The sequence below is a fragment of the Entelurus aequoreus genome, linkage group LG26 (assembly GCF_033978785.1).
Source record: "Entelurus aequoreus isolate RoL-2023_Sb linkage group LG26, RoL_Eaeq_v1.1, whole genome shotgun sequence".
Classification (NCBI taxonomy): Eukaryota; Metazoa; Chordata; class Actinopteri; order Syngnathiformes; family Syngnathidae; genus Entelurus; species Entelurus aequoreus.
In genome coordinates, this window is record NC_084756.1 from 2,518,477 (window position 1) to 2,531,570 (window position 13,094).

At 38.3% G+C, this 13,094-nt stretch overlaps 1 protein-coding gene across 2 annotated transcripts in view; it reads right to left on the reverse strand.

Annotated features, from left to right (window-relative positions):
* The window catches only part of LOC133643069 (membrane-associated guanylate kinase, WW and PDZ domain-containing protein 3-like), a 411,685-nt gene that overhangs the window by 166,768 nt on the left and 231,823 nt on the right, over window positions 1–13,094 (reverse strand). For both annotated transcript variants that reach the window (XM_062037479.1, XM_062037480.1), the window contains exon 2: window positions 7,063–7,179. In XM_062037479.1, coding sequence (XP_061893463.1) covers window positions 7,063–7,179 — 117 coding nt within the window. The remainder of the gene's footprint in view (window positions 1–7,062; window positions 7,180–13,094) is intronic.

The window sequence follows — 13,094 nt, forward strand, 5'->3', positions numbered from 1 at the left end:
TTCTTGGGCACCACCATCACCCAGGACCTCAAGTGGGAGCTGACCATCAGCTCCCTCATCAAGAAGGCCCAGCAGAAATTGTACTTCCTGGAAACTTAAGGTGCCGACCGAGATGCTGGTGCAGTTCTACTCAGCCATCATAGAGTCCATCCTCACCTCCTCCATCACCGTGTGGTTCCCCGGCGCCACAGTCCAGGATAAGCATGGACTACAGCGCATGGTACGTGCTGCTGAGAAGGTGATTGGCTGCAAGCTCCCATCCTTCCAGGACCTGTTCTCCTCCAGGACCAGGAGGCGTGTGGGTCGGATCACAGCTGACTCTTCTCACCTTGGACACAATCTATTCTCCCCTTTCCCCTCAGGCAGGAGACCACGGTCCATCCAGACCCACACATCCCGCCACCTGAACAGTTTTTTCTCCTCGGCCATCAGGCACATGAACAATAACAAGATCTGATAGCTCAGCTACAGCTCTTTTTATTACCTATTCTGTATTATATGTGTTTTATGTTGCACCATTGCACCAAGAAAAATCCCTAGTTTGTGAACCCGTTCTCAAACAATGGCAATAAAAAAAGTATTCTGATTCTGAAAATAGGAACATATATTATGAAAACGTGGATGGACGTAGCAGTCAGCGAGAGGAGAAGTGCAGCCTTTCTTTGTGCCATGGATCCGGGCTTTGATGGCCGCCATGAAACGCTTGCAAAGTAAATAAGTTGCACGGGGGGTTAGAGAGACGTCCTCGCTCATGTTGCCATGGCGACAAAGTGTGTGTGTGTGTGAGCGTTTTCTGAGAGAGCATGAGGGAGCACTTGACTGTGTGTGTGTTGATGTTGCTGCATAATGCCAGGGACACGAAGACTATATGAAGTGACAAACCTTTTACAGCACAGGAACATATAGCAGTTGTTTCTCAGAAGACATTTACACACCTCCGCAGTCCTGTGTGCACACGTGCAAGTCCAAGGACAGGAGACTTATCAAGAGTCCTTCATCTCAGGTGGACAGGGACACAGTACAGTGGGGAAATTAATGCTGTTTCCTAGGGACGTCAACAAAAAAAACTATTTTTGAAAGAATCGCGATTCTTCTAATGATACCGATATTTTGGTACTGGTACCAAAATGTATTTCGCTACTTTTCTAAATAAAGGGGACCGCAAAAAAATGGCATCATTGGCTTTATTTTAACAAAAAAATCTTAGGGTACATGAAACATATGTTTATTATTGTCATTTAGTCCTTAAATAAAATAGTGAACATACTAGACAACTTGTCTTTTAGTAGTAAGTAAACACACAAAGGCTCCTAATTAGTCTGCTGACGTATGCAGTAACATATTGTGTCATTTATACACCTATTATTTTGTCTACATTATGAGGGACAAACTGTAAAAAATTGATTATTAATCCACTTGTTCATTTACTGTTAATATCAGCTTACTTTCTGTTTTAACGTGTTCTATCTACACTTCTGTTAAAATGTAATAATCACTTATTATGGAAAATTCATGTCAGACACATTAAAACAAAAATCTCCAAAAGCCTCTCAATTATAAACAAAGAAAAACTATACCTCAATGAAAATGCACTCCGTACTCTATACTGCAGCTTGGTACTCCCATACCTTACATACCGTGTTGAAGTATGGGGGAATACTTACCACAACACAATTCATCCTCTGATCATATTACAGAAAAGAGCAGTGCGGATCATTCACAACGTTGGTTATTTAGAACATACTCATCATCTGTTTATGCAATCAAAGTTGCTCAAATTTGATGACCTTGTTAAATATAATACATTAATAATCTTATATAAAGCATTTAACAAATTATTGCCGCCTAATCTACAACGTTTTTTTATAAGACGAGTGCAAGCTCATAACTTGAGAGGCTTTGGATATTTCTCATTGCCGAGAGCTCAAACCACTTGTAAACGTTTTTGTGTGTCTGTATGTGGAGTAAAACTATGGAACAAACTGGACTTACAACACAAGCAATGCCAAACTATTAATCGATTTAAACTATTATACAAACATGGGGTCTGGTTCAAGTATAGAAATGAGGGTCTTTAAATTGACCTGCTGCTGTACTCTGTCTCAAAGTGTTGACATGTGCTCAATGTTTCCTTACCATTATTCCTTACCATTATTGCTATGTTGTCTATTACCATTATTGGTATATTCATTATTCCTACATTGTTGATACAAATGATTGTTACAGTGTAATAACTATTGTTACCTGTGGTAATGCCACTATGATACAACATGTGTATTATAATCCTTGAACAAAGTAAGAGTGAAACTCATGTGAATAATCACTGAACGGAGAACTGGGGCTGGGATTAAATAAATGATCTTCTTCCCACTCCCTTTCAGGCAAAACTGGACAATCATGCATTACATACTATACATTACCTTTGGCACAATATTAATTTATATTATTATGTGTTGTCAACTTTGTACTTTTTTATGTCATTGCCTGAAATAAATAAATAAATTTAAAAAAAAATTTAAAAAATGAAAAAACATTGGTCATATTCAAAGTCCTCATGTGTCCAGGGACGTATTTACTGACTTTATAAACATAATATTTTGATGCTAAAAATATCGATGTAATCACAGTAGTATCGATTGGATACGCTCCTGTACTTGGTATCATTACAGTGGATGTCAGGTGTAGATCCACCCATGGCATTTGTTTACATTGTGACGCCGCTGAGCTATTGTATGCTCCTACAGTGTGTAGTGAAGCATGTTTAGCTATTCCTCGTCCTCCAGTGATTATGATACGTGTAAGAAACATACTTTATTTGTTGCCATGGAGACCAGGATTAGTGATTTAGAAGTAGGTAAAACACTGCCAACTGCGAATGGATGTTAGCTGCTAGCTAGCTAGCCATGTATTAAAGCACCTCTTCCTGAGTGTGTTTCAGTGTTATAACTTCACCTTTATCTTTACTTTTTACACCAAAATGTGTCCATTTTCCCTTTTCTGTCTACACACTGTGTCTGCTTGTAAGTACTCTGTGTGTGTGCACTGCCGAACATGCTCCTCTACTCGTAAAAACAGCAATGTCATGACATGACGACGACGCGCCGTCATGCCTGTTAAAAAAAGGGAGGTGAGTAAAGGGTACTTTTTAGAGGCGGTATAGTACCGAATATCTTTCTTGAGTACTATACTAGTACCGGTACAACCCTACTTGTAACAAAACAGTTAAAAAAAGGTCAAAAATAACTCTTTATTATTATGTTTTTTTAATTTACATTTTTTCTATACAGATTTACGTGTTGGATACTTCTCTTGTTGTCTTATTTGTATTTGACTTCATTAAATGTTTGGGTAGGATTTTATCAAACAAAACCAGTTTTATTTTAAGTAATATAGACATTTATCAGAGCTGTTTATTTATTTTACGGAATAATTAATCATTGAACTGACATCCACTGTTGTTGAAAAAGTATTGATTTTGAATCGAGAGTCGATTCTGAATCGAATCGTAACCCACAAGAATCGAATCGTGCGGTGCCCAAAGATTCACAGCTCTTCACGGAATTGTGTTTTATTCTAGGTATTAAACCAAATCTAGTTATATTTCCAATCCGCAAACTATGTGAAAATATTGTCTAGTACAGTGTTTTTCAACCTTTTTTGAGCCAAGGCACATTTTTTGTTGAAAAAACCTGGAGGCCACCAGCAGAAAACATAAAAAATTAAACTCAGCAGCCGATATTGACAGTAAAAAGTCATTCTCGCAATTGTTGGATATCACTTTAAAGCATAACCAAGCATGCATCAATATAGCTCTTGTCTCAAAGTAGGTGTACTGTCACCACCTGTCACATCACACCCTGACTTATTTGGACTTCTTTTTGCTGTTTTCTTGTGTTTAGTGTTTTAGTTCTTGTCTTGCGCTCCTATTTTGGTGGCTTTATTTTGACGGATGACGGTGATGCTATCATCTTACATTAGAAGGCTAATCTAGGTACACAACAACTCGGGGTAACATTGCTAATGTGTCACTGACACATTTCTAACGTACTGTCATTACTTACCGTTTCATTGTCTCCTCCATTGCCATAAATAGTCACTGACCCCGTCAAAAGTCGTTTTTTGGAAAATTATTCTTTTTGCGAAGGTTTGTGGTCGAAGCAGGACTCTTCTTTGCACACACTCGAAGCGACTTCCTCACAGAGTTGTCACAAATCATAAACGCTAAAAGTAAGGCACTTTTTACTTCAGATTAGGCTGAAAGTTAGTGTGCTGGTTAAAGCAAACATAAAACATGACAAATCAGCAGCCAATATTGACAGTAAAAAGTTGTTCTGACAATTGTTGGATATGACTTTAAAGCATAACCAAGCATGCATCACTATAGCTCTTGTCTCAAAGTAGGTGTACTGTCACCACCTGTCACATCACAACATGACGTATTTTGAGTTTTTTGGTGTCTTCCTGTGTGTAGTGTTTTAGTTCTTGTCTTGCGCTCCTATATTAGTGGCTTTTCCTGTTTTGATTATATTTTCCTGTAGCAGTTTCATGTCTTCCTTTGAACGATATTTCTCGCATCTACTTTGTTTTAGCAATCAAGAATATTTCAGTTGTTTTTATCCTTCTTTGTGGGGACATTGTTGATTGTCATGTCATGTTCGGATGTACTTTGTTGACGTTGTCTTTGCTCCACAGTAAGTCTTTGCTGTCGTCCAGCATTCTGTTTTTCTTTACTTTTTCAGCCACTTCAGTTTTAGTTTTGTTTTGCATAGCCTTCCCTAAGCTTCAATGCCTTTTGTTTATTTTTGGTTTAAGCGTAAGATACCTTTTTACCTGCACACTGCCTCCCGCTGTCGCCTGCATATTGTGATCACGACAAACCATGTTCCCGACATCTACAAAGCAATTAGCTACCGGCTGCCACCTACTGCTTTGGAAGAGTATTACACGGTTACTCTGCCGAGCTCTAGACAGCACAGACACTCAACTACGGCACATTATTTGCGCATTATTGCGCACTGGTTTGCAAAAAATATTTTTAACCCAATTAGGTGAAATTACATAATCTGTGCCGCAGCATAGTACCGTAGTTGAAAAACACTGTTCTAAACATCCACAAAATGCCTCAATTTCTAATGGCCATTTCGTTCAACTCCTCTGCACTCTGAAGATATGTATAAACATGCAAACATGGGAAAATGTGTTTTTCTTTTTTTATGCAGTCTAATACGTAAAGAAACATTAGCAAAAGTCATCTCACAAGGGAGTCGACGGGCGCTCCTCTATTCCGCCCACCAATTCCTCTAAATTACCATCCAAAAACCCGCCAACAACGCTCCATTCACATGTCGTGACCTGAATATTAACAAGTATTAGCGATATTGTTATTATACGCGCAAACGCAGACAAACAATTTTCAGCAATCTATATTGACATATTGAGCTGCTGCATCACCTCTGAGTTAGTGAAAGTTCATTCTTGATGATAAATCATGCCTCTCACCTAGATAGTAGAAGGTTGTGGACGTAAACCCACAAGTTGGTCAACTTAGACATTCATGGCTAGTTTGCCGGACCTTTTGTTGTTTTTTAAACCCTTCGTGTGAATGATAATTTATTCTTCATCTAAACACGTCTTTTAAAACACTGCAGCTATAACCGCACCGTTTTATAAGCCATATTTAAGCCATGTTGTTTTGAATTCAACAAATAGTTTTCAACAGACACTGAAGAGGGGCGCTAGTGTTCATTTTTTGGACGAGTTTGAACGTCTACAAAAAACTTCAAATGTGCCGACTTGCTTTACGGCATACGTCACTCCAACCTTTCCCCGTTCGTTAAAAAGACGGAAGTCGATGCCAACGCCTACGTGCCGCCAGAAAACTAAAAGAAGAAGAAGAAGAACGCCTACGTGCATTTACTGCTATAATGGCCGAAGCTACAAATCAACCAAAGAAACGAAAAGTTTTGTCTGAGAAGACAATCAAGGATCAACATTGGTCCGTCTTTCACTCGCTGGCGTGAGCTCAAAGACGAGGTATTTCAGAGCGATGCTGCCTTGGTTCTGTTCCTGCTAAACTAGTAAGTGACTTTCCATGCTCAAATCCAAATGCTAATGCTAATGTTAGATTTTGGAAATTTCCGTGATAGCAATAAATAGCCAAGAGTGATGGTTCCAATACTACTTTACTACTTCTTTGCTTGGGACGTCTCCGCCCTGTAGCAGCCGCCAGCTGCAATCATTCACCGGCAATCTGCGCACCTGGCGCTAATGAGAGGTCCTGCCTTCAAGAGCCTGCTCAGCCTGCTATCTGTCGCCTGAACGTAATCTTCTGTTGATGTCCCGTAAGCTATCATCCTGCTCTATGCAAACCTTGCTTTGGGCTCTGTGTTTTCCACCGTTTTCCCTTGTCGTCCTTCATGCAGTCTGCCTTCGTTCCACGTGTCGAGCTGTGAGTCTCGTCATTCCTCGTTTCTCCCCCTGCGTCCCGGACTGCTTCTTGGACACGGACCTTCTCTGCCTAGCCCCTTTGGATTTGTCCGCTTCCAAACTCATCATTACGGTACCACACAGCAATTAATTCCTACACATAGTCTTACACCATACACACTCTTGGATTTTGTCACACTCCATTCTCTAGTTGATTTTGTATATTATTGTTTGATTATTATACATATATATATATATACACTACCATTCAAAATGTATATATGATAAATACATAGAGCTTTACTGCCCCCTTGTGGTTCTGTGCCGTCACAACTCCCCCAGCAAACACAACAGTTTGTAGAACAATCCATGATCATTTCTTCATAGTGTCTGATATTTAACATCAGCATAGCCATTAGAGACATAATATTTGTGACAATATTACAGTCAGTGTGACGCTACATGCGCTAGTCCTCATGGGAAATGTGGTCTTCTTCTGGCAAAACACTACCGCTTTGGTCCACTGGCGCCGCCAAAATCAACCAAAACTGAAAGTACTTGAGTGTGGCTTTAAGATTTAGCAGTGTTATGTGAGGTGGTTGTGTATTTATGAGCAGACCAAGATGGCGTACTTACACGGGATGGTGCGCAGGTAGAGGTTGTCCCGTATGATCTGCTGGAGCTTGTGGTCCAGCGAACCCTTCTGGAACTGCAGACTGAGGTAGTGGCGCAGGTCGGTGTTCAGGACTTTGCCTGCAACAGAACAACACGAGATGGTCAAATAATATGTATTCCTTTGTTAGTAGACTTTATTAAAAAAAAAACAAAGGTACAGGAGGAAGTTCTCCAATACAAGAACAATCTCATGGCAGGTGGATATCAAACATGCAGGTCAGGTTTCGTCTGCACTGATCTCGTTAAACAGAAACTTTTGCATTTAATCACAACAACCTTTCTGATTGGATGAAGTCAACAGGATCAAAAGCTGGGCCACCTGTTCCTTCCTCACGGGATTGTTCTACCTTCTCATCCTGAGTGCTAGTTTGACAGCGGTAACAATACTTAAGTGAATTGAATATGTCTGATATTGTTACATGCCAATCCTGTAGGTGGCAGTAATGAAGACTACTATCTAGCTTTTGTTTCCTGTGAGTTCTTCCACCTTATAGCGTCCTCGAAAATCAAAACATTTCAAAGCAAAACCAGAGGTTTATGAATGTTTTAGATAAAAGTAACGTTAATAGATTTGAATGACCTTTTGGAATATATATATATGTATATACATACACATTTACGTATATATATATATATATATATATATATATATATATATATATATATATATATATATATATATATATATATATATATATATATATATATATATATATATATTAGGGCTGTGAATCTTTGGGTGTCCCACGATTCGATTCAAAATCGATTCTTGGGGTCACGATTCGATTCAAAATCGATTTTTTTTTCAATTCAACACAATTCTCGATTCAAAAACGATTTAAAAAAAAAATTATTTAATGTTTTATTTTTTAATGTAAACAATACACAACAATACCATAATAATGCAATACAATTTCAAAACCAAACCCGACCCAGCAACAGTCAGAATAGCAATAAACAGAGCAATTGAGAGCAATTGAGGACACACAAACATGACACGGAACTATCTAAAAGTAGTGAGACAAAAATTAATATTATCAACAGTATCAATATTAGTAACAATTTCAACATAGCAGTGATTAAAAATCCCTCATTGATATTATCATTACACACATTAATTAAAAAACAATTACAAAAAAAGTGGCTTACACTTGCATCACATCTCACAAGCTTGACAACACACTGTGTCCAATATTTTCAACAATGATATAATAAGTCATATTTTGGTTCATTTAATAGTTAAAACCAATTTAAATAATGGATCCCATATTCCAATATATGACTAATTATTATCTAAACTAAATGCAGTTTTTTCTACTGATATCATCTCCATAGCTTGTGTGTACCAGTCAGTATGAGTTGGACTATCAACATCGATCCATTTTTTAAATATTACCCTTTTTGTTATTATGCATATTGAAAAAAATGCATGTTTACTCTTTGATGACACGTTACTAAATTGATGGAGATCCCCAAAAATACAAGTTTGCAGTGTCATTGGGATATTTATATTAAGGAATGTGATTGCTTCTTTTGTTGTTTTCAACCATAACTCTTTTATCCTCTGACATTCCCACAATAAATGAACAAGAGTTGCCTCAGCTGCCCGACACTTCATACATAACTTGCTATCTACACCAATTTTAAACAGCTGAGAAGATGTAAAATACAAACTATTCAATATCTTAAATTGAGTCATCTTATCTTTAATGCTTCTAAAGGGGTTATTGGCATTTTTCCAAATATCATTCCATGATATGTCTCTTTCATCTAAAATGTTTAAGTCCATCATCCATGCATCATTTGCATTTCTAGTGTGGTGTTCATTTATTATTCCATAAAATAGTTAAATTCATTTCTTAAATGTATCTTGATTAAAAAGTGCATCTTCCAGTTCATGGCTATTTAAAGACATACTTTCAGAGGATATGCATTTATTTACAGCGTGTTTTAAAGAGATACAATTTTAAAAATGATTTCTGGGTACATTATATTGATCAACTAAATCATTGAACGGTTTAAAAGAGTTTTTATTAATAATATAATGAGGTTTAGTAATACCTCTGTCTTTCCATGTTGTCCATTTAACCACATTTTTATTAATTATGATATTAGGATTGTACCAAAGCGGTTGATTGACATATGTCATTGACTTGATTCCTAGTATTTTCTGACACAGTATATATATATATATATATATATATATATATATATATATATATATATATATATATATATATATATATACATATATATATATACTTGGCAAACTCATCCCGCGGGCCGGATAAAACCTGTTCGCGGGACGTGCGTTTGACACCCGTGCACTACATTCTTTATTTTCAAGTACATTCTGGGAGTCTCGTTCAGTAAAATAATTTTAAATTCCATTCCGTTTTTTAAGGCGGTCTGTCATAACGTTTTAGCATTCAATCAGACATTGTTGTGAGGTTTTGTATTAGTGTTCCTAAAAATAGATATACCAGCCCCCAGACACATTTTTTTCCTCTGAATTTGGCCCCCTGAGTCAAAATAATTGCCCAGGCCTGATGTAGTATATTAATCAATCAATCAGAGTTTATTTACAGTCGCGATCAAAAGTTGTAAAGGACATAATGTCATGGCTGTCTTGAGTTTCCAATCATTTCTACAACTCTTATTTTTTTGTGATAGTGATTGGAGCACATACTTGTTGGTCACAAAAAACATTCATGAAGTTTGCTTCTTTTATGAATTTATTATGGGTCTACTGAAAATGTGAGCAAATCTGCTGGGTCAAAAGTATACATACAGCAATGTTAATATTTGCTTACATCAGTGTTTTTCAACCTTTTTTGAGCCAAGGCACATTTTTTGTGTTGAAAAAATGTGGAGGCACACCACCAGCAGAAATCATTAAAAACGAAACTGTGTTGACAGTAACAAGTCGTTGTCGCAATTGTTGGATATGACTTTAAACCATAACCAAGCATGCATCACTATAGCTCTTGTCTCAAAGTAGGTGTACTGTCACCACCTGTCACATCACACCCTGACTTATTTGGACTTTTTTTGCTGTTTTCCTGTGTGTAGTGTTTTACTTCTTGTCTTGCGCTCCTATTTTGGTGGCTTTTCCTCTTTTTTTGGTATTTTCCTGTAGCAGTTTCATGTCTTCCTTTGAGCGATATTTCCCGCATCTACTTTGTTTTAGCAATCAAGAATATTTCAGTTGTTTTTATCCTTCTTTGTGGGGACATTGTTGATTGTCATGTCATGTACGGATGTACACTGTGGACGTCGTCTTTGCTCCACAGTAAGTCTTTGCTGTCGTCCAGCATTCTGTTTTTGTTTACTTTGTAGCCAGTTCAGTTTTAGTTTCGTTCTGCATAGCCTTCCCTAAGCTTTAATGCCTTTTCTTAGGGGCACTCACCTTTTGTTTATTTTTGGTTTAAGCATTAGACACAATTTTACCTGCGCTCTGCCTCCCGCTGTTTCCGACATCTACAAAGCAATTAGCTACCGGCTGCCACCTACTGATGTGGAAGAGTATTATACGGTTACTCTGCCGAGCTCTAGACAGCACCGACACTCAACAACAACACATCATTTGCAGACTATAATTACTGCTTAGCAAAAAATATTTTTCACCCAAATGGGTGAAATTAGATAATCTCCCACGGCACACCAGACTGTATCTCACGTGTGCCGCGGCACAGTGGTTGAAAAACACTGGGTTACATGTCCCTTGGCAAGTTTCACTGCAATAAGGCGCTTTTGGTAGCCATCCACAAGCTTCTGCTTGAATTTTTGACCACTCCTCTTGACAAAATTGGTGCAGTTCAGCTAAATGTGTTGGTTTTCTGACACGGACTTGTTTCTTCAGCATTGTCCACACGTTTAAGTCGGGACTTTGGGAAGGCTGTTCTAAAACCTTCATTCTAGCCTGATTTAGCCATTCCTTTACCACTTTTGACATGTGTTTGGGGTCATTGTCCTGTTGGAACACCCAACTGCACCCAAGACCCAACCTCCGGGCTGATGATTTTAGCTTGTCCTGAAGAATTTGCAGGTAATCCTCCTTTTTCATTGTTCCATTTACTCTCTGTAAAGCACCAGTTCCATTGGCAGCAAAACTGGCCCAGAACATAATACTACCACCACCATACTTGAGTAGTAATGGTGTTCCTGGGCTTAAAAGCCTCACCTTTCCTCCTCCAAACATATTGCTAGGTATTGTGGCCAAACAGCTCAATTTTTGTTTCATCTGACCACAGATCTTTCCTCCAGAAGGTCTTATCTTTGTCCATGTGATGTCAGATGAAAGAAAAGTTGAGCTTCATGAATGTTTATTGTGACTAACAAGTATGTGCTCCAATCACTCTATCACAAAAAAAATAAGAGTTGTAGAAACAATTGGAAACTCAAGACAGCCATGACATTATGTTCTTTACAAGTTTGATCACCACTGTATAAAGCAGACCTGGGCATTCTGCGGCCCGCGGGCCACATCCGGCCCTTTTTGCGTCCCTGTCCGGCCTGCGTGAGGCCAATCATAAATTACAAAATACATTTTAAAAAGTATCTATGTCGAGTGTGCAATACAACGGTGCTGCTTTTGTTTTAAAAAGCGTTATTTGTATTACTTCCGTGTGGACGTATGCGTGTGCGTGATTGTGAGTGAATGTGAACAGCTGCAATCACAAATGACAAAATAAAGTTGAAAAAACATCTATGTCGTGCGCGCAATACAACTGTGCTGCTTTTATTTTGAAAAGTGTTATTTATGGGCGTATGTCCGTGTGTAACGTGTGAGTGAAGGTGCACAGCGACAAGTGATGCACGGTTTACACCAGAGATGCTAAAAAGAGAAAAGTTGATGAGGAATGGCGTGTTTTCAACAAGACATGGACTGCCAAGCAACGTTCCCTCTAAGGTGCGCGCCTGCGCAATTGAGCACTGCTCAAGCGTCCTCTGCGCACAGCAAATATATGCCGCGCACCAAATCAAATCCCATCTGAATTCTGAACAAAATAAACACATTTATTCTGTGTAATTTTGCAATGCAATTCTGAGTGACAGTTACAACAAGCGGCCCTAACGGTGTTCATCAACACCGTTCAATTGAACACCGTTCAATTATTGTAACGTCTATCGAGATGCTTCGAGGCCAGGAATTATATCGATCACTTTATTGAGCAAAACTGTTTATATTGGGCCATAACCACACCAAAAACATGAGTAAAACACTCCTATCTCGAAAACCTAGTCGTTTTCTGCCGTACAAACCAGGCCAAAACCAACTTGTCATCTGTCACCAACACGCATACCACTAAACCACTGGTGCGTTTATGGCCACACAAAAAGTCGGACAACTCAAACACCACACAAAGTTACACTAGACTCCTCAGTCATACGTGTGCTTATTTTACTGTCATTTATTATTAATGTTAATTTATTTATATAAATCTTGGAATGCTGTTACTAGAGAAAGTTACAGGAATGCACACTTCATCCTATACTTACATTTCATTGTGCAACATGAGGATGTTTAAGGGGAACTAAATGTGATCTCTGAAAGGGGTACAAATGATTTCCAAAGCAGTGCTTTTGGTATAAAGTTAAGTTAGGTTAAATGAAAGTGTTATTATTAATTATTATTATTATTATTATTTATCTTACGGTATATATCAAAAATAATATTGAGCAAAATTTAATTGAAATATTGTCGATGTGGCCCTCCAGCAGTGCTCGGGTTGCTCATGCGGCCCCCGGTAAAAATTAATTGCCCACCCCTGGTATAAAGCAATTAATGACAAGTGTCTCAAAGGGCTGCACAAGCCACAACATAGTATAAAGTGTATTCCACACACACATAGTCCACGTGACTCCTGGTGCAGTCTCCAGCCCGCCTGACAAACGTTCCGCCGATGACACAAACCGCGGCGGCCTCAAAGCCTCCACAATAACTCCGAGACGCATTTTTTTGGAGAAAACAAAAGCGAGTCGGCGCAAAA